Source organism: Varanus komodoensis, unplaced genomic scaffold (genome assembly GCF_004798865.1).
Source record: "Varanus komodoensis strain SLA01 unplaced genomic scaffold, ASM479886v1 scaffold14_3, whole genome shotgun sequence".
NCBI lineage: Eukaryota > Metazoa > Chordata > Lepidosauria > Squamata > Varanidae > Varanus > Varanus komodoensis.
Genome location: NW_025335439.1, coordinates 1,870,619 through 1,895,343, shown reverse-complemented (window position 1 = coordinate 1,895,343; position 24,725 = coordinate 1,870,619). Strand labels below are relative to the sequence as shown.

At 44.3% G+C, this 24,725-nt stretch overlaps 1 protein-coding gene and 1 long non-coding RNA gene across 3 annotated transcripts in view; both read left to right on the top strand.

The window, feature by feature from the left end:
* LOC123020629 overlaps nucleotides 1-8,500 on the top strand; it is a 34,876-nt gene extending 26,376 nt beyond the window's left edge. Inside the window, exons 2-3 of the long non-coding RNA XR_006414158.1 lie at nucleotides 4,881-5,019; nucleotides 6,739-8,500. This is a non-coding gene — a long non-coding RNA (uncharacterized LOC123020629). The remainder of the gene's footprint in view (nucleotides 1-4,880; nucleotides 5,020-6,738) is intronic.
* An 11,835-nt stretch (nucleotides 8,501-20,335) lies between these two features.
* The window catches only part of SLC22A23 (solute carrier family 22 member 23), a 120,316-nt gene continuing 115,926 nt past the window's right edge, over nucleotides 20,336-24,725 (top strand). Inside the window, exon 1 of one of the 2 annotated variants that reach the window (XM_044424525.1) lies at nucleotides 20,336-21,124. In XM_044424525.1, the coding sequence (XP_044280460.1) occupies nucleotides 20,534-21,124 (591 nt within the window). In that variant the 5' untranslated portion in view covers nucleotides 20,336-20,533. The remainder of the gene's footprint in view (nucleotides 21,125-24,725) is intronic. The other variant, XR_006414157.1, reaches the window with a different exon arrangement.

Sequence of the window (24,725 nt, the reverse complement as noted above, 5' to 3'; positions counted from 1 at the left end):
ATTTAAAAGGGTAACAAAGAAAATTACTTAGCCCAAAGGAGAGGAGGGGCTAAGATCAGATAACACAAGGTGTGGGGAAACAGCCACATAGGCAGGAGGGCCAAATACTTCCTGATTGTTTATTGACAAGCTTGGCAGAACAAAATGAGCCTATTGTAGCCCACCGGGGGCAGGGCTGGATTGAGAAGAAGGGCCAGTGCTGGAGTAGATGGGCGGAAAGAGTGTAAGCTCTCAGTGCCCTAGGCAAGAGAGGAGGGAGAAGCGGCGGGGGGGGGGGGGGGGGGGAAGGGCATATAAAATGAGATGCCAACATGTGCTCAGGTGAACAGAAAAATGGGAAGGAAACCATTTTTTCTGTTCCCTTCATTGCAATAAAGTTTTAAAGAGAACTCTCTGCATGCCTGGAATATTTTTCTCTTCTGACGGAAAGGAAAGAGTGATCATAACAGTTGTGAAGCTAGCGTGTGTTTCTGTGATCTTTCAGTTGGCCAATGAAGGGTTTTATCTCATATGGCTATTAAAATAATAACGTAATTTAGTCAGTGAACCTAATTTCTGTGATGGCTAGGATTCTATGTTTCTCCTTGGTTCACATAACTATCTGGCCAGGGCGACTTCTTTTCTTTTATAACTTTTCTAACTCCTTTTATATCGTTTATATTTTTTATTTATTTTATATTAATTTTAATTTTATATTGTTATTTTTGTATTGTATTGTATTTTATTGTGTTGTCAGCTGCCCTGAGGCTTCGGCAAGGGGCGGCATAGAAATGTTCTAATAATAATAATAATAATAATAATAATAATAATAATAGGGAATCATTTCTGTCAACCCTCCTACCAATTTTCAAACACCCACCCCCATATCCCATGCTATCCCCACTGTTTTTGCTGTCTAAGGCAAAAAGATGCTTTCTGTCCCCACATTTCATATATAAAATTGAACAGGACTGGAAGTTAAATCTTACTTCAGTATTGACGAAGGGGCAGTTTCATCCACTCCACTTGAGCTCAGCAGGCCAACTTAGGGGTACAGAGCAAATGATATGGAAGGATACCTTTGTCCTCCAATTCTTTGCCATTATTGTCTTCCCTCCAGGACCAGCTACTTGAACTGCCACCTTGTTTTATTGAATGGCAGAGCCATTCCTCCTTGCACCCAACATCAGGATCAGCATTTCTAAGGTCTGTAGACTCTACAGTTGGACACAAAGGGGAATTGGGAAAGCTCTGATCCATGAATGCAAAGTCACAGAAGGAAAGTTAGGATCCAAATTAATAAAACTAAAGCTAACATTAAATAATTTTTGAGAGCCTAACATTAACAGAGCAGGAGCTAAAACCTGTTGGAGCAAAAGAATCTTCATAGCCTGTTTAAAGGGGAGAAGGCATGGAGTTTATTGGATCTCAGTGGAAACATAATGACTTCACTGCAGCTCCATCACTTAATGTTCCTGGTCATACTGTCCATCAATTAAGCACCCAGCAAAGATAACTCAGATTCTCTCCTTCTCTTATTTGAATTTATTAATGTGTTTAAATAAACACATTATTTGAATGTGTTTGAAAACCTCCTCCTACCATCATACTCTCTGATGTTTTACACATTTACCCTTTGTCCTCTGAACAATCCTGTGAGATAGGCTAGACTGAAGTTTGACCCAATGTCAGTCAGTGAACTCCATGGCTAAGTGGGGACTGAGACCAGGCATCCCCACTCCTAGCCTGACACTCAAGCTGGACTTTCCTATACTGTGCCCTTCACATGGATTGGACTACCACTCCTACCCTACCCAGACAGAATGGCATTGTTAGTGATGATAGCAGTGGTAGTCCAATTGATCGGAAGGGCACCAGGTTGGTGAAGATTGTTTTAAGTATCCTGTTATGGTGGCTGTCTGCATATTTGCTCATAGTTCTGCTCACCCAAGCCTGCCTCTTCCAGAGCAAGCTCTGTTGCTCAAATCCTAAGAGGAAGTGTTTAAGGATACAAAATGACCAAACGTGAATACCAGGGCAAACAGCAATGTGAAATGAAATGAACTGCCAAATATGATGACAGATTGGCTATTGGCTAGCTTCACACAAGATATATTTTGACAGAATGCTATACTTTTCCTTCTGGTAAGTTCCTGGCTCCCACTTCCTCTATGCCTCGTGAAGGACCTTAGTGGGGATGAGCAGACAACTTGTCCTGCTACTCTGGCTTGTGAATAAGAAGCCAGGAATGTTTGGAATTCTGGAGTATCATATTGTGAGAATGCAGCCGTAAACTCTGCTCTGAGCTATGCTAACCTCCCAGAAAGGGGAACACTTTAAAATACAAACAGACAGGACACAAAACACAGGCAGCAACAATGAACACAAGACTTCCACAACCATACAAACTTTGCACAGAAACCCAGTGCAAACATATACTCACACGTGTAGATCTTTCCTGGTGCACCAATACTATATTAAGCTAGCTTTTTTCTTTTTCCCTTTTCTTTCCACCAGCTTGGACCAAAGCAAAACTTATTCCATCTCTTTAGATTGTATTTTCGCCAAATGCTTTTGCAAAAGGTGTAGCCCATTTCAAACAAGTGAGCCCTCTAGGGCCAATTTAGTTAGGTCTGACCATGCTGTTTTTAAAAAAAATACCAAGCGCTTGCTTCCGTGGCAACCCCGCAAGTGCCGCCCCCTGTAATTCACACCACCCTGCAATTTGCTGCAGAGGTAGTAAGCTCAGATCGAACTCCCTGCAAATGGGGAAGTTCGAATGAGCTCCCCCGGTGGCCATTTTAACTCGCAGCGTGCCTGAATCCGCAGGCACTCTGAATCGGGAAGCCTTTTTGGAAAAAAAATCAAAGAAGAGGCATCGCAGAGGGGTAAGCGGAAGGGATTGGCGTTGACCCATCGTCCTGATATGGGGAAAAAATCTTTACAGGGAACAAGTATAGAGGAAAGAAAAACGAGACAGGAGACACTTTTTACAAAGAACAAAACGTTGGACAGACAGACAGCCGGCAAGCGCGCGCACACACACACACAGAACAGATTCGGCCAGTTACCCGGTACTGGCAAGCAGCCAATGCCGGGACAGACAGACCTCTGTGGCCGGGGCCAACGTCTTGTGCCCACGACCGGAAAGTAGCTTGTAATGCTGCGTCCAGCCAAGCTGTTCTTTCCAACCTAGATCTGCAGATACCAGACAGAAACAGAAACAGAGACAGAGGGCGGAAAGAAAGGAAAATCCGCCGTGCGCGCTTACCAATTCTCCTCTTTCAGCCAGACGTCCCACCGAACCGGGGTAAAAAGAAAAAGGCTAAAATCGCCTAAAAAGGCCCGGCCCTGGTTCGATGGAAGCCAGACCGCTGGTCTCTGGTCTCGCCGGGGTCTAGAATCTCGCTGGGGCCTCCAAAATGTTGTACCCGCGGTGTTACAGACGAGGCCAGAGACCGGATGGTAAAGTAAAGAGGAGATTTATTCCTGCAGCAGGGACCACATTCATAGAGGAATGCGGTGCTTGAACAGAGTTGGAAGGAGATCTTTATACCTTCACAATCCGCTTTCGGCAAATGGGGAACAATACAATCAGTTTTTGACAAGAATGAGAACAATGGCGACAATGGGGAGTTACAGAATCACATAAGCAGTTGAGCAAGCGATATACAGAAGCAGATTTGGCTAGCAGTAAGTTTTATCTTTTAATTTACACCTTCTAAGCAATCTTTGCCCATTACATCTTTGGTAAGCTTTTTCCATTTTCTGAGGGAATTCTCTGAGGCAGTTACTAGACATTTGAATGGGCTAGAGCTTAGGAGAGCTAAGCCTATCATGCATACCCTGAGACAGCTGATTATTCTAGTGTTTGGCCGTGTCATGCCTATCTGGAGCCTAGAGGAGTCATGCCTATCCTGAATGCCCTGAGAAAGCTGATAGGTATCTCTATTATGTCAGGATCCTGGGGAGTCAGGTACAACACTTCACACACACACAAATTTAAAAGATCTCATTGCATCTTTTGGACAACAATTCCTGCCCTTATCCATCCCTCCCTCTTCTCCTTGCTGCTTCCTGAAGCAAGTGGCTTCACTCTGTTGTGTGACAGGGCTGACCCTGAGGAATTCAGACTTTGAAAGTTTGGCCTGTTTGTTTTTGTTTTTAACAGAATGCCCATCCTGTTATAAACACTCTTTCCCTTCCTTTAGGAAGAGAAAAATATTCCAAGCATGCAGAGAGTTCTTTTTAAAACTTTATTGCAATACAGGGATTGAAAGATGGTTTCCTTCTCATTTTCCAGCTCACCTGAGCACATGTTCACATCCCATTTTACACCCTGCCCCCTCCCCCTTTCCCCTCATTGGCTACGGTATCAGGAGTTTACAATTTTTCAGCCTTCCTGCTCCAATACTGGCCCTTATTCCCAATCCAGCCCTGACACTGGATGTGACCCTGGATGCCAAGCTTGCCAATAAACAATCAAGAAATAATTGAGTCTGTATTTGGCAGTCCTGCCTAAGTCTCTGTTTTCTCACACCTTGTGCTATCTGATCTTAGCCCCCACCCCTTGGGCTAAGTAATTTTCTTTGTTTCCGTTTAAATCTTGCTACTCCCTTGTTTCAAATCATCCTTTCATGCCTATCACACCCCATTCCCTTCTAATGCTTCCTCAAGTCTGCACCCTCAGCAAAATTCAAGATGGTGTGCATTTTGGTTAGTCCTTATAAAGCTGTTAGAACTAACCAAATTTTGCATGTTTTTTCACACTGGAAGCAGCAGCCCAGAACACCTGGAGGCTTATCTCTGCACAGGATGAACTGCCCTGAGATCTCTGACTATTGGGCAATGTAGAAATTAAATAAATAAATGAATGCAGCCGACTTTCTCCAAAACTCTAGGCGCATAGCATGAGACCTCCCTCACCGTGCCTTTTCAAGAGATTCTCCAGCTTAAAAGGCCACACGGAGCTCCTAAATTGCTACAGGAATTGCTGGTGCCAGCAACAGCAGTTCGCAATATATTCAAGGCACAACCCAGGTAAGCAATTATGCACAGGACCCGTCTGCTGCTTCGCTCGAAGTCCGCACAGCAGCGCTGTCTTGAAGCTAGTTGCGCCTGATGGGTGATTGAGCAAGCAAGCTGCTAAGGGAAGTGAATGAATGAGCAGGGCAATTCTCTTCTCATACAGATGAAAGCGCGGAGCTCCAGCTGGGCTGTGCGGCGAGCTGCACAAAGCAGCGTTTCTCTCGCGGCAGCCAATCAGGAGGCACTCCCACTCTGGGTTGCTGGGTAGTCTTAACCATTCAAAGGCTGAATAATTTGAACCAAAAAAAGCTGTAGGTTTTTGACTGGCATAAAATAGGTTCTGCTGCAGAGCTTTCTCATTCATCTGAGAGTTCTGGTGCATTTCCCCTTTGCTCTAGAGGAAAAAAAAACACAGTATCAGGATGCGGGGAAACAAGGCGAAGCTTTAGAGGAAAAGCAACTTGGAGCAGTTGTAGTTGGAAACATTATCGAAATGTGTGGTAATCTGAATGAGCGGGAGGAAAACCAAAGGGGATTTGGAACACAGCGACGGTGGGGTGGGGGAGAGGGAAGCCCTTCTTTTCCCAGAATTGCTGGAAGCTCTTTAGAAGCTGCACCGGCGTTACAGCTTCATGTGTAAGCCCTTAATACAGCGGGGGGGAAAACGGCGATGCTTTCTGCATTGCTGTATTTCCCTCTACTAGGAAAATCTTTGCCTTTTTCTGCCTCTTTAATACAACAAGACAAAGAGCCCCCATCCTTAAGATGTTGACAACTCAAGAAAGCAAATGCTGAACAAACAGCATAATTAGAGGAAGTTATTACTCTGGGATGAGCGTTTGGTAACTAGTTAAGGAGCAACAGCACCGACATAATGAAGGAAATCCCATCTGGTCTAGTAATTCCAGGGTTGCCAACTGCTGAATTGAACCCCTTTGACAACATATTGATTGGTTGCTAATAAGCTCCTGATGTTTAGATCCTTGTTGTGAATGTTTACCTGCATATATCTGTGCATCAAATCCTGGTAAAAGGTACAGAAGCATTTTTTTTCCCCTTGAGCAGCTGACCACCTTAGCCATCGCTAAGGTTACCACTCCATTCCATGCAAGGTTTCTGTGCTTTTAAAAGACAAGCAATTGGACCAATAGATGTAGCTCTTTCCAGGATGGGAGGGTAAAGAGATTAACCTGCCGCAATTCTGCTTGTCATAACTGTTATACAGCACTCAAGGGGCTTGCATTTTTAATTGTGGCTGAAACACTCCAACAATCTGAAAGGAGAAATGTAAAATTGTTAGCACTGCAGCAGAAGCCAGGCATGGGATAAATAAAAAGCAGAAATTAACCTGATTCAATTTCCTGACTGTAATAAGTGAGGGTTGCCCTGGCTTCTTCTGGTTTCCTACTTCTCTCATGATAGCAGCCAGACAGCCTTTGAAAATGGTGAAAATAACTGACTTTTCCAAGTTGCTTCTGAAAGCTTGCCATGCCTCACAAATGGGCTTTGCAGCAAATGGCTATTACAGAGATAATTGCAATGCTAGCTTGGAGTCTATGGGAATGGGGAAGTATATAAAATAAATATAAAATAACCATGTGTGCATGTACATACCATAAGGGGTAATAAAGGGTGCTAAACTCAAATTCTTTATCCTACTATATAGCCCTGAGTTAACTGTCTGAACTGTCCTGCATTGTTTTATCTAAGACTTCTCATTATACTTTGCAGGTGTAACCAGTTTATTGCTGGGAGAGTGACTACATCCATGTATCTTCTACCTGGCACAGGCTTCTCTAAAACAAGCAATAAGGAGATGCTGGGTGAAGGCATATTAGTTTACTACCCTGCCCTCCAGTTAGGGAGCCTGTGAACTTCCATTTGGCTTTCAACAGGGCTGTTATTTTCCCCAGCATGAGGATGCCGTGAATGCTAAAAACCTACCTATCCAATGTTTGTTTATCATGTTTCTATTAAAGAGAGGAAAAGGTTATGCTCATAAACAGAAGATTGTCTGCAAAGGTGCCTATGTGCTAATGAGGTCAGTAATCAATAGGCTTTCATGGCAATTGCTTATGCCTTTTAACACTATTGAAAGACTTTGTCTGTGGAATTTCCAGGTTTGGGACATCTGTTAAAAACACAAGAGCTCCACCAGAAAAAAAAATGTTGACAACCATCCCTGACTGCCAGGTGCAACCAAGTCTTTTCTTTCCTGCAACAGAGTCTCCCCTTCCATTCTCCCCAGACACATGTTAATATGAAGAATATTCTAGTATGGAAAATATGATTATTGTAGACTGGGAAACTATTGCAGAAGACATTGTAGGGAAGACCTAGACTGTGACAGCAACTTGACTTATCACTTGCTTATGTAAGATGCACTGAAAAATTCTGCTTTCCTAATTTGTCTGTAACAGTGGTAGATGGGAGAGTCTGGAGGTATGTTTCCTTTACCAGAAAAATCAAGGATTTAAAGAAATGTGACCAATTTCATTGACAATGCTGGTGAAACTACACAATTAGAGAACATTTATTAGAGAACATTTATTTAGAATCTACACAATTAGAACACTTAACAAATATATACCCCACCTTTCCTAGCAGTTTGAAGGCACTAACAAAAAATACATATATGCAAAAGGTGGGTTAAACTTAACAATGATATTAATGTTAGACTATTTAAAGTATTCTGCCAGGCTGTTCTACTTTCCCCTGTTCAAAGATCTATACTAGAATAAATTCAAAAAGTTTCCTGATGCATTTCTCCATTACACATTAGCTTGTACTTTACCAACTATACAATGTTGCCTAATCCATAAACCAGTTAAACCGGAGTACTTTTATTGGAGCCCAACCAACTTCCAAGAGAATGAAGTCAGACAATGCAAATATGTGACATATAAAAGACATTGTGCCATTTTATCACTCCCAGTGTCATGTTAGAAACTCTACAGAGTATGGAAGAGTTGCTCCTTGATTTGCCTACATTCATAATGCATTTGACTGCTTGATCAGTCAGTATATAGTCTGCATCAGGGGTTTTGTACTTCTTCCAGTTTAAGGGCCAAATTCAAATTTGGAGAAGTTCCTGAGGTTGAGATTGCATCCCAGTGGTGGATGGGGCCAAAGAGATAGAGCTAAAATACTAAAAAAAATCAGCCTTTTTTAGTTTCAAGCTGTTATTGTCAGCAGCTAGGCCTTAGGAGAGCCATTTCAGTCTTTTAAAATGGGGAAAAGCTGTGTAAAAGCCAAGTGATAGCTGTCATATGAAAGGAGTGTTGCCATTGGCATAATCTTGGAGGGTCAGATTTGGCCTGGGAACCCAACGTTCAGCAACCTCTGGTCTACATCAATACCATAGCTTGTTGTCTGCATGATTCTGGCTTGTTTGGGAAGAGGCAAGTCAGAGCTCCAAGTTTGGACAAAGCATCCATGATTCATTTAGCCACTCCTCCTTAGAAACTATCAAGTTGGAGTGATCAGACTCTGTGCTCAAACACTCAGCTGACTAACAATAATAGTTAACAATAGCAGGATTCTCTGAAAGCCTGCTTATTTTTGCATCTGAACAAGGCCAGTATGATACAACAGCAGTTAACTCCCCAGCACAGTACAGCTGTATGACATGACAATGCAGAACTTAAAACCCTTCAGTAAAAACCACCAAGAGCCTGCCGGAATAAAAGTGTTCCCACTGCTAGAAGGCAACAAGGGATGCCTTCTCTTGGTGCTTTGAAAGAACAAGCCCAGTCCACTCACAGTAACCCAGGCAGGGAAAGATGGAGCAGGCTTTCCAAAATCAGTCTCAGTGTATGAGCACTTTCATATGGCAGGAAATGGTTCTGCTACTTAGATAACACATAGTATCCTGCTCAGACAACACACAGAGCAAGGGTGTTGAACCTCTGGACAGTGTGCAACATCTGGCCCTCCAGGATTCATCCGATGACCCTAATGTGGTTTCCTTGCTTTTGCACAGTTTTCTTACATTCAAAGAGGCGGAGGAACATTCACGGATCCTCAAACTACAGCCCGCAGGTCACATCCAGCCTGCCATGCCCATTTATCTGGTGCGCCTCAGAGGATTTGGACTCCCCGCGCTTGCTGCCGTTGCTACCTCACTGTGCACGGTGCGGCAGCAGCAGCTTGCTCACTCAGAGATTGTTTTGGACTCGTTCGAGGATCTCCGAGTGAGCAAGCCACTGCCTCCCCACATGCTGGCCCACGCTCACTGATGCTGCCTTTCAACTGGCCCCCTGTTCTAAATGGTTGAGATCCCCCCCCCCCCGCCCCCATTGCATAGTCATCGACTGTAAGAGCTTTAAGCAAAATTATTGCTGGCATGGGAGGGAGTGCTACCCGACAGAGATCCCCAGAACTCTGACATGAATTTGTCCCTCAGGGCAAAAGAGGTTCAGCACCCTAACACAGAACTTTGTGACCAAAGCAAGCACTCTGAATTGGTGCCCAGCTTTGCATGCCTGGTGGCAACAGGCCTACTTTAAACATCAGGCCAGCGCCTCCATGGGACACCATGTGAGCAACTTTTACTTCTGTGCCAACCATCAGTCAAGCCCAAGTGACAAAATAATAACAACTTTTATATATAGCTGCACGTATTTACAAAATGTGTTTTCAAACCATCTTTTCTAAGGGCTGTTCAAAGAAGAAACACTTAACACCTAGCTTTAGCAATCTCCAGCCCAGCTGGAAGATATTGGAGATCTGCTGTAAAGTGAAAATTAGGTGTAGTTAGGTAACAGACTTTGTTCAGTAAAACCTCAGTGTCCAGTTTCAATGTCCAAGATGTACACTTAGCAAGCTCAGAAGGTGTGCATATATGAGTAGTGCTGACCATTAACCATAGTGCACACTTAGTCCACAAGCTAAGGATTGTGATTATGAATTTGATCTTAATCTCTCACACAGAAATTTAGCAGGTGAAGCTTTTCCTGATGTGGAAAGAAATGATGGGAAAAGCTGCTGCTCATAGATTCCCAAGAGTCCAGCTGCTACTATGAGTCTCAGTCAAAGCAATGGTGCTGGTCAAAAAATTGGCAACCATAGCTTTATTCAAGTCCTGGCTCTTTCCTGGTAGTTTTCCCTATTTCAGCATTCCTCCAATATGTTTTGCTACAGTTCCCATCATCTGAGACCACTGGCTGTGCTAAATCGGGCTGATGGAGGTTTTAGTTCAAAACATCAGGAGGGTGCCAGGTTGGGGAAGTTTGCTGCATTCACTAGTTTTCCAATGGAAGCACAGAGATTTCTCTGAGCATGGAAACCATCCATCCTGTACCTCACCTTTGGATAAAAAGTTCATCTAAAGAACCATTTCTAAGGTTACCTTCCTTAGCTACCTTCTCAGCTTTCATTTTTCTCAGGCACATTGGTCTCAAGAGTCCAGCAGATAAAATATGAGTGGAATATATGCTAGGTATACCCAGAATATACAAGTGTGGGTTTATTTGTTTGTATAATGGTAACTTGTCCCTTCCCACAAATATTGACAAGTCTTGTAAACCAACTGGATATGGAAGGCTATGGCTCTACATTAGAACACACATTTTGCATGCAAAAGGCCTCAGGTTCAAACCATATCGTCTCCAGTTAGGACTAGAAAGACACCTGTCTGAAACCTTAAAATAGGGGTGGGGATACTGTGGTCTTCCAGAAGACTCCAGAGACCAGTGGCTGGGGAAGAGGAGAGTTGATGCCCCACAGCAACTGGAAGACCCTAGGATCCTCACCTCTGGTCTGGAGACCTGCTTCCATTCAGTCTTGTTCAGGGCAAGGAACCTGTGGCTCTGCGGATGTTGTTGATTACATTTCCCACCATGCCTGATCATTGGCCATGTCAGCTGGGAGTGGAGCCAGCATCCAGAGGACCAGAGCTTCCCAACCCCTGGTTTAAGTTGATACTGAGTTAAGTGAGCCAAGTGACTGTATAAAGCCGCTTCCATAATGTGGGAGCACAGCCTTAGTGCAAAGGATGTTGGATACCAATACTGGTTTTAAGTTTTAGATGTGTTATGATTGTGGTAGTAATAAGAACAACACGTATTTAAATTGTCAGGATTCTCTTGCTCTTTTTGATGCTGTATTCCTATACTCACTTATCTGGGAGTATGCCCTATTGGACTCAATGAGGCTTACTTCTGAATAGACCTGTGCAAGCCATCAGCACTGTTCCTCTATCACAACAGGGTGCTTTCCAGATATGTTGGACTTTAACTCCAATCAGTCCCAGCCAGCATGGCCAATGCTGGAAGTTGAAGCCTATAACTTCTTGAGGGCACCATAGAAGGCAAACCTTATCCCTATATTCAGCATTGCAACAATTTTAGGGGATAGGGTTGCCTTTTTAAGCCTGATGCCCTCCAGATTATGTTCTGGCCCAGCTCTAGTCATTCCTGGCTGGTAGGAATCCTGGGATTTGTGCCCTGCAGAGCTTTTGGACTACTCGCTAGGAATGGCAACCTTAGAGAGTGAACAAAGAATTCATTTTTCATTGCCTTGATCAGTGCAGGGGCCTATGCTCCAGTTATGAGTTAGGTTACTTAATCATTGTTCTTCTTGCTGAGGACTTAGTGAAATGCACTTCTGAAAGTTCATAATGCAAACATTGGTTGATAAGGCCAAAAGTATCACCAGCTACTGGACTGCAATGGTTTACTAAATTATTGACACAGGCTGTGTTCATTTGATCTTTGAGTAAATATTTGACATCTTACCTGCTAAGGGCCAAATCGAGATCTAAAGGAAGCCATCTGTTGCAGCAATATGTGAACCTAAATGTCTTTCAGCAAAACCCACCAACCAACACACATGCCGAGTCAGTCTTGCCTTCACCAAATGGATGGGTCAGACTACAACACTCATTGTCTATGCTGTCTGAGAGTGATGGGAATTGTGACCCATCAGGAAAGCACCAGCATAAGGAACACTGCTTTACAAAATTTGTGAATATTTTCTACTGTACCTGAAGCCACATTGCTTAAAAATAAACATGTTCAAGCCCATTTATTTATTTATTTATTTATTTATTTATTTATTTATAACTTTTATATGCCGTCACCACATGCCTCAGCATCTTGGGATGGCTTACAACGTAGAATTAAAACAATAAAACAGTAACAAGTACAGTAAAATTATATAAAAACAAAAAAGTGACCGTTAGTGATAAAATAAATTTTTAAAATAGCCATTAAATAAAAAGGTTTTATAGCATGGAAGATCAGTTTTAAAAAGGCATATTTGGCATATTTGCTCAATTTCGCTACAATCCTGTACACATTTAGCCAGGACTACATCCCACTGAACTAGTAAGACTTGCTTTTGAGTAGACTTGCTCAGGACTGGACTGTCCAACATCACATGAAAGCATGCTTAAAAGTTAATTATGCAATATTTGGTGTGATATCTGATATCTGTGCTTTGTAATCCAGTTTCTGCCAACCATGGTTTGATGTAGTCATTTCAGTTGATAAATCAGAATTATGACGATTGCTTTTTAGCCAAAGGCTGTTGTGTTGTGGAGACAGAAGTTTATGAACGTATGAAGTGCTGAGAAGATGGAAAACAAAACAGGTAAAGCATCTCCAAAGCATGGTTTCCTTGCTTTTTCTTTTTCTTATGTTGAAGCTGAAACCATGATTAGTACAAACCAGGGTTTGCCTTGTGGTAGAAAATGCATCACTAGGAATGCTCTCCGGTGTGTTTGCTCATAACCTTCTGAACTTGAAGGATTTCAGGCATCTAATGCAGGATGGAAAGAGTGTGGAGGTAAGGACTGCCTCCACTCTCCAAAACACAGATGGCGTCTTTCAGCTATCCGAGTGTTTTGTGCCTTATGATGAGGAGAGGCTGAGGCACTGCTGGGATACATCATATGCTGCTGAAGCTCTCTCCTTTGTTCCCTGCCTCCAAGAGCATCTCCCTCGCCCAGCTCTGAGGTTGGTCTTTCTTCCCTGGAGCTGTAGCCAGCAGGGAAGAACTGAGCCATCTGCTAAGGTGGAAGGAGGGCACTCTGAGGTCAGAGCTGGAATGCCAATCTTTCATACAACTGTCTGGACAGCATCTAGTGGTGATAGGACTGTGCCCTGAATGGTTTCCTCTTATTGTCAAGAAAAGCCATGGAAACGTCACCCTAAAGAGCATGTGCTCTGCTGCCTTGGGATATAAATTGGATGGAAAGTTTGTCTTTTAACTTATTTGGTTCAGAGAGAAGGAAGCAATTGACCCTGTGCATCCCAGCATACCCTCTGTGGTGACTGCTGGGAGAATCTTGAGCCCTGGGTCAATGTTCTACTTTTGATTTATATATTTAATCAGGCTTGACATTCAAGAACATGAGACATTGTGTTCTGTTGAGCAAGTTCCTATAGATATAAGGATATGTGGTAAACTTTACAATTGTGTAAGATAATTTATAGCAATAGAAGAGGGATTATATGTTAATGCATAAAGGGAAGATGAAGGCTGAACTTTTAACATTGATTTTTGAAAAATAGATTTTTCAGCCTTAATGTTGTTTTAGATTGCATTTGTATTGGAGGGAATGACAGTTCTTATGCTTTAAACTAAAATGATTACTCTAAAATGGTTTATTTTCAGAGAATGTTGGATGAAACTATTTAATTTGCTTTTCTGGGGGCAGGGAAATGAAACAAGTTAAATGAACCATTTCGATCCAAAATATTGACCTTCACATATATTTTACATATTTACATTGCAATTTATACTGCCCAATAACCAAAGTTCTCCGAGTGGTTATAAAAGCTGCAGTTCTTTATATACTTTATCTTGCCCATTCCATGCAATATGTCCCATCAATACACACGTATAGGAATGTATTGTAAATATGACAATAAAACAGGTCATATGAAAACAAAATAAATACACCAGCAGCATATAATAAATCCACTGGCCATATGGCTCTTAAATAGAACTCTCAAATTTTTACCTGATGGGTGTCACCTTTGTCAGAGATCCCAAAATGTAATCAAAGAAATTCTTGATCTTGAAGTGTTAATTTTTGTCCTCTTTTTAGAAAATGCAACTCAAAGAAAAGTAAGAATAGGATAAATCAATTATTTATTGTTTGCATTTCTTACAGAGATTTATTATCTCACTCTCCAGGTATAAGATTTTCAGAGCAGCTTGTACTAAAACACAAGAATAACAATAAGATTTATTATGATAACAAACAATAATAACAAATTTGCCTTTTTTTGTGTCAGGCCAAGACAGCCCTCTATGCAGAGGGATTTAAATACTGTATCTCCTTGGTTATCCAGGGTCTTGAGGGATTATCCAGATGAGAATTCTTCTTCACTTGGTCTTTTGCTGCATTTGTACTGTATTTTAAGCTATCTTAAATTCATTTTAACATTACTGTTTTATGGTATTTGTACTGTATTTTATTTCAAATGCATTGTTGTAAACCACCCAGAAAGCATTGGCAATAGAAATGAAATGAATGAGCCAGTGACTTCTTCACAGTCTGTGGGTCTGTGTATGTGAATGAGATGCCAGCTGCATTTGGGGAATATGACACTCTTTCTGCTGACAGGAGAGGGTGCGTGCATCTGTGTTTGCTTGTGCATGCATGAGACAGAGAGGCAGCAATTTGGAATCAAACAAGAAACAAAGAGTGCTGTAACCTACCTGAACATGACACTCCTTGGGTGTGCAGGAAAACTGGATATGATAATGGATTTACTATCTTGTAGGCATTCCTGCTATTTGCCTACCATTTATTTGCAAATAAAATAAACATTACTTTGCTTTCTCATCCAACAGAAAAATTGAAAGCATGTAACAGTAATTCTGTATTAAGCTATATTTTAGCCTTGCAAATAAGGTGGCCACAAACATTACTAGCTCAAAAGCCCACAACTAGCCTATTGACCAAGAAGGACTATGTGAAGGTCATTTTACATGTTTTAAATTGCATGTCAGAAAATTGAAGTGTGAATGTGCCAAATGTATGCTTTCCCATACCTGTGTATCATACAGGTATGTGAGTGATGCTTTGACAATATATGTTCAGCAGTAAAATCTATAGTTGCTTGAGGACATTAATGACCAGCCAGTAAAAAGGAAAGAAAAGCCAACTTTCTCCAGGTGTACAAAGTTTCCTTGCTTAAAGATAAGGGTAGCTTACATAACAGTAATGTTAATGTGTTGCTGATGTACTTAAAAGGCAATTCAGGCTACAATCCTATACACTGTGGGTGCCTGTAAGTGGCATCCCCAGCCCCCATCCAGCTTCCATTTACACAAATCCTAGAACTCCCAGCATTTCCCAGCTGGCTCAGCCCTCAGTTGTGCTTTAATTGTAGTATATATTTCTTGATTATGACTTCTTGTCTTTTATACCAATGCTCAAGTTTCCTATTGGCAAAGAGCAAGCAATGATCACAGGTGTGACATGATTTAGACCCAGACAAGTGGTAAGACAATTTTCAGAAAATCTAGTGACTTTGAACATTGTTAATTTACCTGTCCCTAAATTATAATTATTTCTAAATTTGCCTCCATGCATACAAAATCGATTTGCAAACATATCTTTTTTAGTCAACCTACTATGCACTGTCTTCATTGTGTTCATATCCCCAAGCAGGGGGAGAACAGGAGGAGGAAAGAAAAACGATGGTTGCAAGGCTATTTTTCCAGCCATTGAGTGAGAAAATTCTAGCTATCATCCCTGAATCTGGGTTTGCTCACAGTTTTGCAGACAGAATAAAATATTGGAATATGGCAAAGGGAACCTCTGATATGTCTGTCTTAGGAGCAGAGTCACTAGTTTTGGGAACCTGCTCCTATTCGAGCTTCATAGTGTATAGGCCACAACATGTGCTCCTAGAGATATTGTTGGAAATCCAACTCTGATCTGCCCCAGCCAACATGGGCAATGTCCAAGGATGATGGGAGCTGTAGTTCAGCAACTTCCAAAGGGCCAAATGCATCCCATCCCTGCTTTAAAAGTTAAATCTCTGCAACGAGTCTCCACCATCACCTTGTCCCCCAATGGACTATCCAGAAAGCCACTATGAATACCATACTGACTAGAGTCCGGGAGATCCAGGTTCTAATTCCTACTTGACCACAAAGCTCACTAGGTGACTTTGGGTCAGTCACTGACTCTCAGCCTAACCTGCCTTACAGGTTGGTTGTGATGATAAAATCAAGAGGAGAAGAATGATTATGTAAGTTGCCTTGAGCTCCTTGAAAGGAAAATGGGCAGGCTATACATATATAAAATAAATAAAATGTAGAAGAATATTTTGCTGTTCTTCTGGAGTGCAACCTAATTGATTCAGAGGTTTTAAAATCTTCAACTTCTCACCTAATGATGATGATGATGATGTCACCTATAATACTGAACATCAGAGCAAGAGATCTTTGCTGTGAAAACACAGTTATAAAAGCACCTGGGTCCATTTTCCTGTGAAATGTGAAGGCATTTATTATTTGCATTTATATACCACCCTAGTAGCCCAGAGGGTTACATGTGAAGGCATGCTTTACTGCACAGGTGGGTAGAAAGCAGATCTGGTTCTACTGCATAATTTGCAATTAATTGGCAAAGATTTCCAATTCCTAATTGCTTAACAACAGAGGTAGTCAAATTATTGCCCCCATCCTCCGTTCCACTGCTGAAATGAAGATGGCATGGGCTCACAAGGAATACGTTTTGGTGCTGAAGTTCTGGTACTCCAAACGTCACAGAAAATTTTAAAAGCTTCCAATTCTAAGTGTGTGCTTTTTGCACCAAGTTTTGAATGGTGGATGGTGGGGTTCTAGTTAAAAATCAAAGTGGCTCTTCAAAGCTTGAAGTATGCTCTCCCCAGCTTTAATTTCCGGTTTCTTATATGCAGTGGATCTAGTGATAGGACAGCGCAGTACACACAGGGCTGATGCCCTTCAGAAAATAGATGATGACTTGACTTTTAAAAAACTGGTCTAACCAGTTTATTATTAACCTTTCCTCCTCAGCTAGAGGAGGAAAGGTGCAAACACCTGATTGGTTTTGTAAAACAGGCTCCGATAGTCAGCTTATATCCACTTAGCTCAGTGTATGCCCCCACTGAAATCAATGAGGCTTGCTTCTGAGTATACACTGAGAAGATAACACAGTCAGTGAAATTTGTGCACTCTCAGTTTCCTGTACATGAAAGGAAGACAAATTCCAGCCACATCAAGGATGGAAGGGCAGCTTAGGAAGTGAGTTTTGCTGAGTTCTGTCTGATCTCTGATTTGCACCACTGAGCACAGTCTCATACCATTTATAGCCAGCCACATAGCTATGTTATGGCACATTCTGAGGTGTGCCTGTTCGGAAGAGTTCAATGAATCTTACTCCCAGGCAGGTATAGCCAGGTGGGTAACGCACAGTCCATGGAGCCATATGCAGCCCACCACACTTGCTGCTGAATTTTACCGCTGACTTTAGGCCCTGCAATAGCTCAAGATTTGGTCTCTACTGCTAGAGACTCAAAAGTTGTGTTCAAGTGAAATATCATCTAGGTGTCCAAACCAGTTTTTTGTTTTTGCCTCTGAGGGTGGTGTGATAACAGCAGTTGAAGCCTCTATGGAAGTCTGGGAAGTGAATACTGGGTCCCAGACTGCCTATAGTTGCCCACTTCTGGTGTACTTGTACTTTGGGCACCACATGAGAAGAAAAGTTTCATTGGGTAAGAGAATAACGGTAGGGAAAGTTGAAGGCAGAAGAAGAGGAAGACGAAATACAAAATGGATGGATTCCATTGAGAAAGCCACAGCCTTGAGTTTGCAAGAGCTGAGTAGGACTGTCAAGGACTGGACATTCTGGAAAGCATTCATTCATCTGAATGCCTTAAGTCAGAGTTGACTTGACTGCACATAAGAACAACAAAGATATGCATAAGATTGCGGTGCTCTGAGCATCACTGTGTCCACAATATCACACTTGCCTAATGACCTAGTCCATGGCCGGACAGACATCTTACAGCTAAACAATCCACAACCAGGCTGAGCTCTGCTCTTGAGAGTCTACAACTCCTCTGTGTCACACTTCTTTCTGTTCCACACCTCTCATATTGAAACAGGAAGCAAGGCAATGCAACCTTTTCCCCTCAGCTGGTTAGGGCAGGATTGTACATGCACAGGATTGTACCCTAATTCTCTTGGAGGGAAGGGAGCTAATCTGTTTGCAGTTAGGAATATCTACTCATGCTATCGAATTAATTATATGAGTTATTTATGAAATCTCCATGAAATAAACAGTTCTTAAGAAAAAGAATGTGAGGAAGCGTCAGCAAGATCTTTTCCTCTGAAGTCCTTTGGACATTTCACATTGTTGGAGGACAGAGCTGTGTGTCATGCAGCTCACCTGCCCTTGTCCTCCAGAATGGCCTCAGGTGTAATGGAGTGGTTATACTCAACAGGCAGCCTGGTTGGCTTCCTAATATGGAACAGTGCCATGTTGTCCTTCAGCTCAGACAGCAAGTGTCTTGGGATAGCCCTGGAAAGGAGTAAGTATACCCCTTCAAGGATGCTGTCTACTGCCTATTTATTGTTGTAAGCTCATGTGCATAAATAAGCTATCTAAAAAACCCCAATTCCTCAGTAACTGGGATGCTCTTTTTATTCATTTAAAACATCTTCCATTTAGCCGTTTCCAACTGACTCATCATTGCAGCCCTTGTTTAGTCTACAGCCATCTATTTAAGCCAGTCTAGCCTGGTTACAGGTTAAATTTATGCATGCCTGCTACTCAAAGTAGTTCCCATTTAATTCAGTTCGACTTCCTCCTGGTAAGTATGCAAAGGATGGCTAAAATGTTACAGCTCCCAGCCAAAAACACAGAGAGAAAGCTCAACTCTGTGAAGGTAGTAGGACAATTCCCCGACCTGGTGCCCTCCAGATGTGCTGACTATATTTCTCATCATGTCCAGTATATGACTTGGCATGATGGGAGTTACAGTCCAACACAACAGGAGGACACCAGCATGGGCACAGCTAAACTGGGGGCCTGTAACCAAGGCCAGAACCCCAATTCCCTGGGACAATCTCACTTTCGAGCTAAGTAACACCCGCAGTCCTAAGCACACTTACCTGTGAGTAAATCCCGCTGACTTCAGTGGGTTTGATTTCTGAGCAAAACAAGTACTTATTGCAAGTGCACTCCAGGACAACGTTTACTCGAAGATGGGAGCCCACCCAGTTCAGCGGGGATTCCGAGTAAAACACGCCTAGGATCAGGTTGCCCGTGTGCACTGCAGATGCGCCCGTGAAAACCATGGGGGAATGTTACAGGTTGTCTAGCGGAAAGCCCGTCCCCCACTGAACTCTGCAGAACTTACTTCCGAGGAAGAAAAACACGCAAGGGCCACGCACGGTTTACACGTGAAGGCCAGCCTGTCCCCCGCTTCCTCCCCCGCCGCGGCGCACCCCCGTCTCGAAGTGGCGGGAACTCGGAGCCCGCGAGTCGTGCAGAGGGCTTGCCGCTCGAGGACCTAGGGGCGGAAGCGGGGGGGCGTTCCTGTAGTTCCCGACAGGGGGAGCCGGTTGGCCGCGAAGGTTTAGTGCGGCGGCGGCAACAGCGGCGGGAGGAAGAGCAGGTGCTGCGGCCGCTGCTGTTACCTTTACCTCCGGGAGAGGAGGAGATAGAGGCGGACGATGGGTCAGGGGGTTGGGCTTGCAGGTTGAGAGCAAAGCGGAGGCATCGGAGGAGCAGCGGCAGAGAGGCAGAGCGAGAGGCGAGGCGCCGCCGCCGCGGCGTAGCCTCCCCACCCCCTTCCCGAGAAGCCTCCTCTTGCGGAGAGCCGAGGCGACCTGCAGCCGAGAAAGAAGCCGCCGCCACAGCCACAGCCAGCTTCTCCCGGGGGCGGCGAATGCGGCTGCTTTCGACTCCTCGCCCGCTCTTCAGATCCCTGGCGAGGGGGAAATCTTCCCCCAGCCGAGCCTGATGTGCGGCTCGCCGGGCTGGCGAGAGACCTCGACGAGCCGGTCGCCGGGTCGTTCTTCTGCCCACCCACGCTGCCTCCCCAGTGAGCAGAAAGGGACCCTGTAGCCGCGACTGCCGCCCGCCGCGGCAGCAGCGCTGTTGTGCCCGGGCCGCCCGGCTTCCCGCAGAGTCCCGGTGGCCGAGGGACGAGGAGGCGGGCGCGGCGAGGGAGACGCACGAAGATTTTAAGGGGAGGGAAGCAAAGCGGGCTGGGAGTGGCAGCGGCGGAAGATGGGCGCGCCTTGAAGCGAGGGGAGCTGAGGCACGCGATCGGCGGCCCCGGGCGCCTCCAGGCAGATCCGCGGACACCTATGCGTGTGCGCCTGTTGGCAGGGAATCCGGCCGGGCAGTCCGCCTCCGTCCCCCCCGGCCCGTGGCTGCAGCGTCGCGACAGACTCGCGAAGCGCTTGGATCGCGGCAACAGCGGCGGCGACGACGACGACAGCCGCCGCCGGTGCGCGCCGTGCGCAGCCTCCCCCGGTCCGCTCTATGTGAGCCTCGCCGGCTGCCTCCACCTCCTCCTGCCGGATGGCGATAGACCGGCGACGAGAGGAAGGTGGCGGCGGCGGAGGAGGCCAGCCCCTCCCCGAGGAGAACGGCTCTTTGCCTGCCGGAGAGGCGGACCCTGCGGCTGCAGCAGCCGCCTCAGCCGCACCCCCTGCAGGGGGTCTGGCAGCGGAGATCCAGAGCCTGCCTGTTCCTACGGCGCCGCCTCCCTCCGGGTCCTGCAGCCCCCTGCTCTTGGATTACGATGGGTCCGTGCTACCTTTCTTGGGGGGGCTGGGCGGCGGCCACCAGAAGACACTCATCCTTCTCACCTGGATCCCGGCCCTCTTCATCGGCTTCAGCCAGTTCTCGGACAGCTTCCTCTTGGTCCAGCCAATCTCTTGGTGTAAGGGCACGGATGGGCAGAGCAACTGGACAGGACACCCCCCAGTGCCCGCGAGGGGTCTCGCGCCGACCCCCGGTTACAACCATAGCGACCGCAGCGGCTATAGCCGCGGGATGCTGGCTGCTGCAGAACTGCCCACCGATGAGCCGAAGAACAACAGCCACTGCCTTTGCAGCGAGCGGTACCACCGGATCACGGCTGGCCTTCAGCAGAATATAGTGAGCAAGGTAAGCACCACGTCCAGTCCATGTGAGTGGCTGAAGTGGCCTGTGCCGGTCTTGGTTGGTGGGACTAGCATCTTCTTTAACTGGGCTTGACATCTGCAGTGTTTTGCTTTCGGACCTGCAACACAATTGCGTGTATGGAATATAGGAGACTGTAGAATTTTAGCCGTAGAGCTGCGAAAGACCGTAGAGAGTGGCTGCCCACATGTGGGCTTCCTCAGCTAATTTTGTGCCGGGGCTTCATTCCTGAGTTGAGCCACTTTGCAGGTATGGCACACAGCTTCCCATGGCAGTGCTTCACATGGTGCAGGAGCTCATCTTTTGCCCCATCAAGTGGCCTAGCTCTTCTCATTGCATGCAAAATGTGTAGGCTGGCCTTGGTGTGCATGTGTGATGCTTGTGGCTTCTACACGTTGTGCTTGCACGGATTGTGGTCAAGGGGAAGGGCCTTTTGGCAGTATCCATGTGGCTGTTCTGATATTCAGCTGGGACCTGACATGCATGGAGTAAAGCCACAAAGTGCCTGAATGTACGTGTCTTTCATTCAGTGCAGCTCATGTTCTGGATTGTGGTCTGCATGGGAGTGCTGATGATGATACTGGAGTTGAGTGATGCCATTTTGACTTGTGGATCCCAAAGAAAAGGCATTCAGATGATTCTGTGAGGGTTATTCTGGAGGGTTTTGCTAATGTATATCATCAGTCTTAGAACATTATTCCTGTACTGTGCTTTTGACCAGAAGGAGTAAAATGTTCAGTGATGCGTGGGGACAATCCAGGAGTGTTCTCTGCCCTAGGCCTTGTTTCTGTCATTTTCAAATGCTTTGGCATGCTTGCAGTTCATAAGATATCATCAGCATCTGTTTCCAGGCCCCTTTAAGGCTTCTGGTGATGCAGGTTTAGATTCTGACTCAGGAGATTATTAATTTATTGTTCTGTTCTATATCTGATCACCACTATCTGACCTTACTGGATGAATGTTTGCTTCTGTTGTAAGACAGTGCCTGTGCCTTTCCTCCTTCTCTATCAGGTACAACTTTGAAAACTTACAGGTAGATATGGTGTAAATGTCTGTGTTCTAGGTATGGATTACCATGTGCACATTTTTCAAGGGGGAGTTGTAACTGCTACCAACATGCATGACACTTCAGTAATGGGTTGCCCATTATAAGTACAGCATCTTTATCATGATACTGACATATTTGTCAATGGAAGGCAAGTTGGCACAGGATGAGCATCCTACACAAAATGAAATAGCACACCTGCAACTTTATAGAGAGTTTTAAGTGCGCATGATTTGCACTGTAAGACAGCTTGTGTACACCCATAAGAATGAAAGGGAAACTTGTTAGCTGATCCAGTGTGTTAGGAATGCTGCAACATCTTACTGTATTGCTGGAATAAACATTCTGTAGATTGCAGCCCAAGGCTGTGCTGCATTTGCACATGGTAATTATTGAAATATTTATGAACTACCCTTACTTCTTCTAGGGATCAGAGAGATATACAAGAAGTATCTTACAAATTGGATGCAAAAAAGAAGCTATACCTTACTGCTACACACAAGTCTTGGATTCATGCATTCTGTTCTCCTGCTGAGGTTTTTCTTTTTCTTTTTGGCTGAGCTGTGAAAAGGAGATTGGAAGCTTTCACTTCTGTTCTCAAGTAATTATCATTTCTAATTATGGCCAAACTGGAGAAGGTGGTTAGTGTTAACTATGATTTAACAAAAGAAGCTCATTTCAAACTGTTGTTAATTATGCTGATCTTCTTCATTACACCACAGTTAGCACTAACCACAGATTCCTATTCAACTGTATAGGGAAACTGTGGTTAATTGAAAATGGAAGTGAAGCTTCCAGTCTCCTTAGAGCCACACTAGGAGAGGTGATGGGATGAGGACCACAGAAACCACTGGCTTGTGCAGGTAACACTAAAGAATGGCTTCGTGCAGCCTTTCCCAACCTGATGCCTTCTCAATATTTTGTGCTCCCTGATCATTGTTAATGATCACATGGACTTATGGGAGTCAGATTCCAAAGCATTAGGGAAGGTATGCATGTTATACCAGTAATTTGTTTCAGTCAGGACTGGCAACCAGCACTGACCCCATTACTATTTAGTACAGTAGAGGGAGGTTTTAGGATGGTAAAAGTCTTTTTCCTTCTTTTCTCTAAAATGCCCCCCCCCCCCCGTGGCGCGCGCACACACACACAGAGCACTTATGAAGTTCTTGTTCCAAGATAGCTGGAACCTGGTATGTGGGTATATGGGGGGATTACTGCAACAATTTGTTGCAGTTCCTCACTTGTATTTCTCATTTATTAATTATATGAAATCCAATCCTGATAATGAGGTGGAGGGAACCTCTTTACCAACTGTCTTTTCAGCATTCCCCTAGTAAACAACTGCTGTGTAAAATGAAACTGTTACATCATGACTGTAGTTCCCTTAATCCCAAACCACCAAAGCTCAGCAAAATTCATTTCCCCTGGGAACTGTGTGTTTGGATTAACTGTACTGTGAACTATGCATGCAGTAATCAAATGAGTGCATACTTGCTTTTTCTTGCCAACTGTGCTGACTGGTGGCAATAATTGAAAATCCTTTGGGCTCCCCTTTAGTGTGCTTGTAGGTGTAGATGCAGTAAAAGTAAGGCACCATTGTGGCCACAGTGATTCCAAACTTGCTGTAATAACCTGGTGCAGCTTTCCAGTTAAGAGATTAAGGGCAAAGTATAGGTTCACACCCTTGCCTTCTTCTCTTTCTCAAGGGGCAAATCTCATAGTTCCTTGTTAATCACACGGTCCAGTTTAAAGGCCTGTGAGGTGTTATGGGAAAAGGAAGAAAACAGGCCTGAGAAGAAATGGATTTCCAGTATCTACCCTCATTCACTGCCCTAAAGGGTTTGGGGAATCTAGGAGGCTGCCTTATACTGAGTCAGACCGTTTGATCTCTCTGACCCATTATTTTCAATCCTGATTCTCTCCAGGGCACTAGGTTAGGCAGGAGGGCTTTTTCCCAGTCCTGGGTGGAGATGCCTTGGATTTAACCTAAGACCTTCTGCATGCAAAGTAAGTGCTTTTCCGCAGCCTTTTCTTTGTGCTCCTTGAGTGCCTTGCCTACTTTCCCCCAGTGTATCCACATGCTTAGTACTGAGATATTAACCTTAACCATGATTAGCATTAAAAAGGCATTGCAAAACATCTTCCAAACCTGCCATCAAAATTTGATTAGACCAATGTTTTTTAAGGAAACAGAGGAATCCATGTGGGAAAAGTATAAGAATCTGTTTCAGAGCTGTAACCACTTATGAAAAGTATGCACTGGTTTATTAATGTTGCAAATGTGTGTTGGGACACAGTTCAGTTGCTTGACAAGGCTAGGACCTTTGTTAAAGCCTCACATTTGCTTTAACAGCAGTTAGATTAGTTACAGTCAGAATGGCAGATGCACCCTGCTTTTGAAATGGGTATTAGAGATAGTTGATCAAGGTTGATAATTTTTAGCAGTGTTCTTGTGAAGTAGCAATACAAAGGAACAAAAGCAGAGGTACCAGATTGCTACACTGAAAGTTTGACAGAAATGTATTTTAAAACATTGTG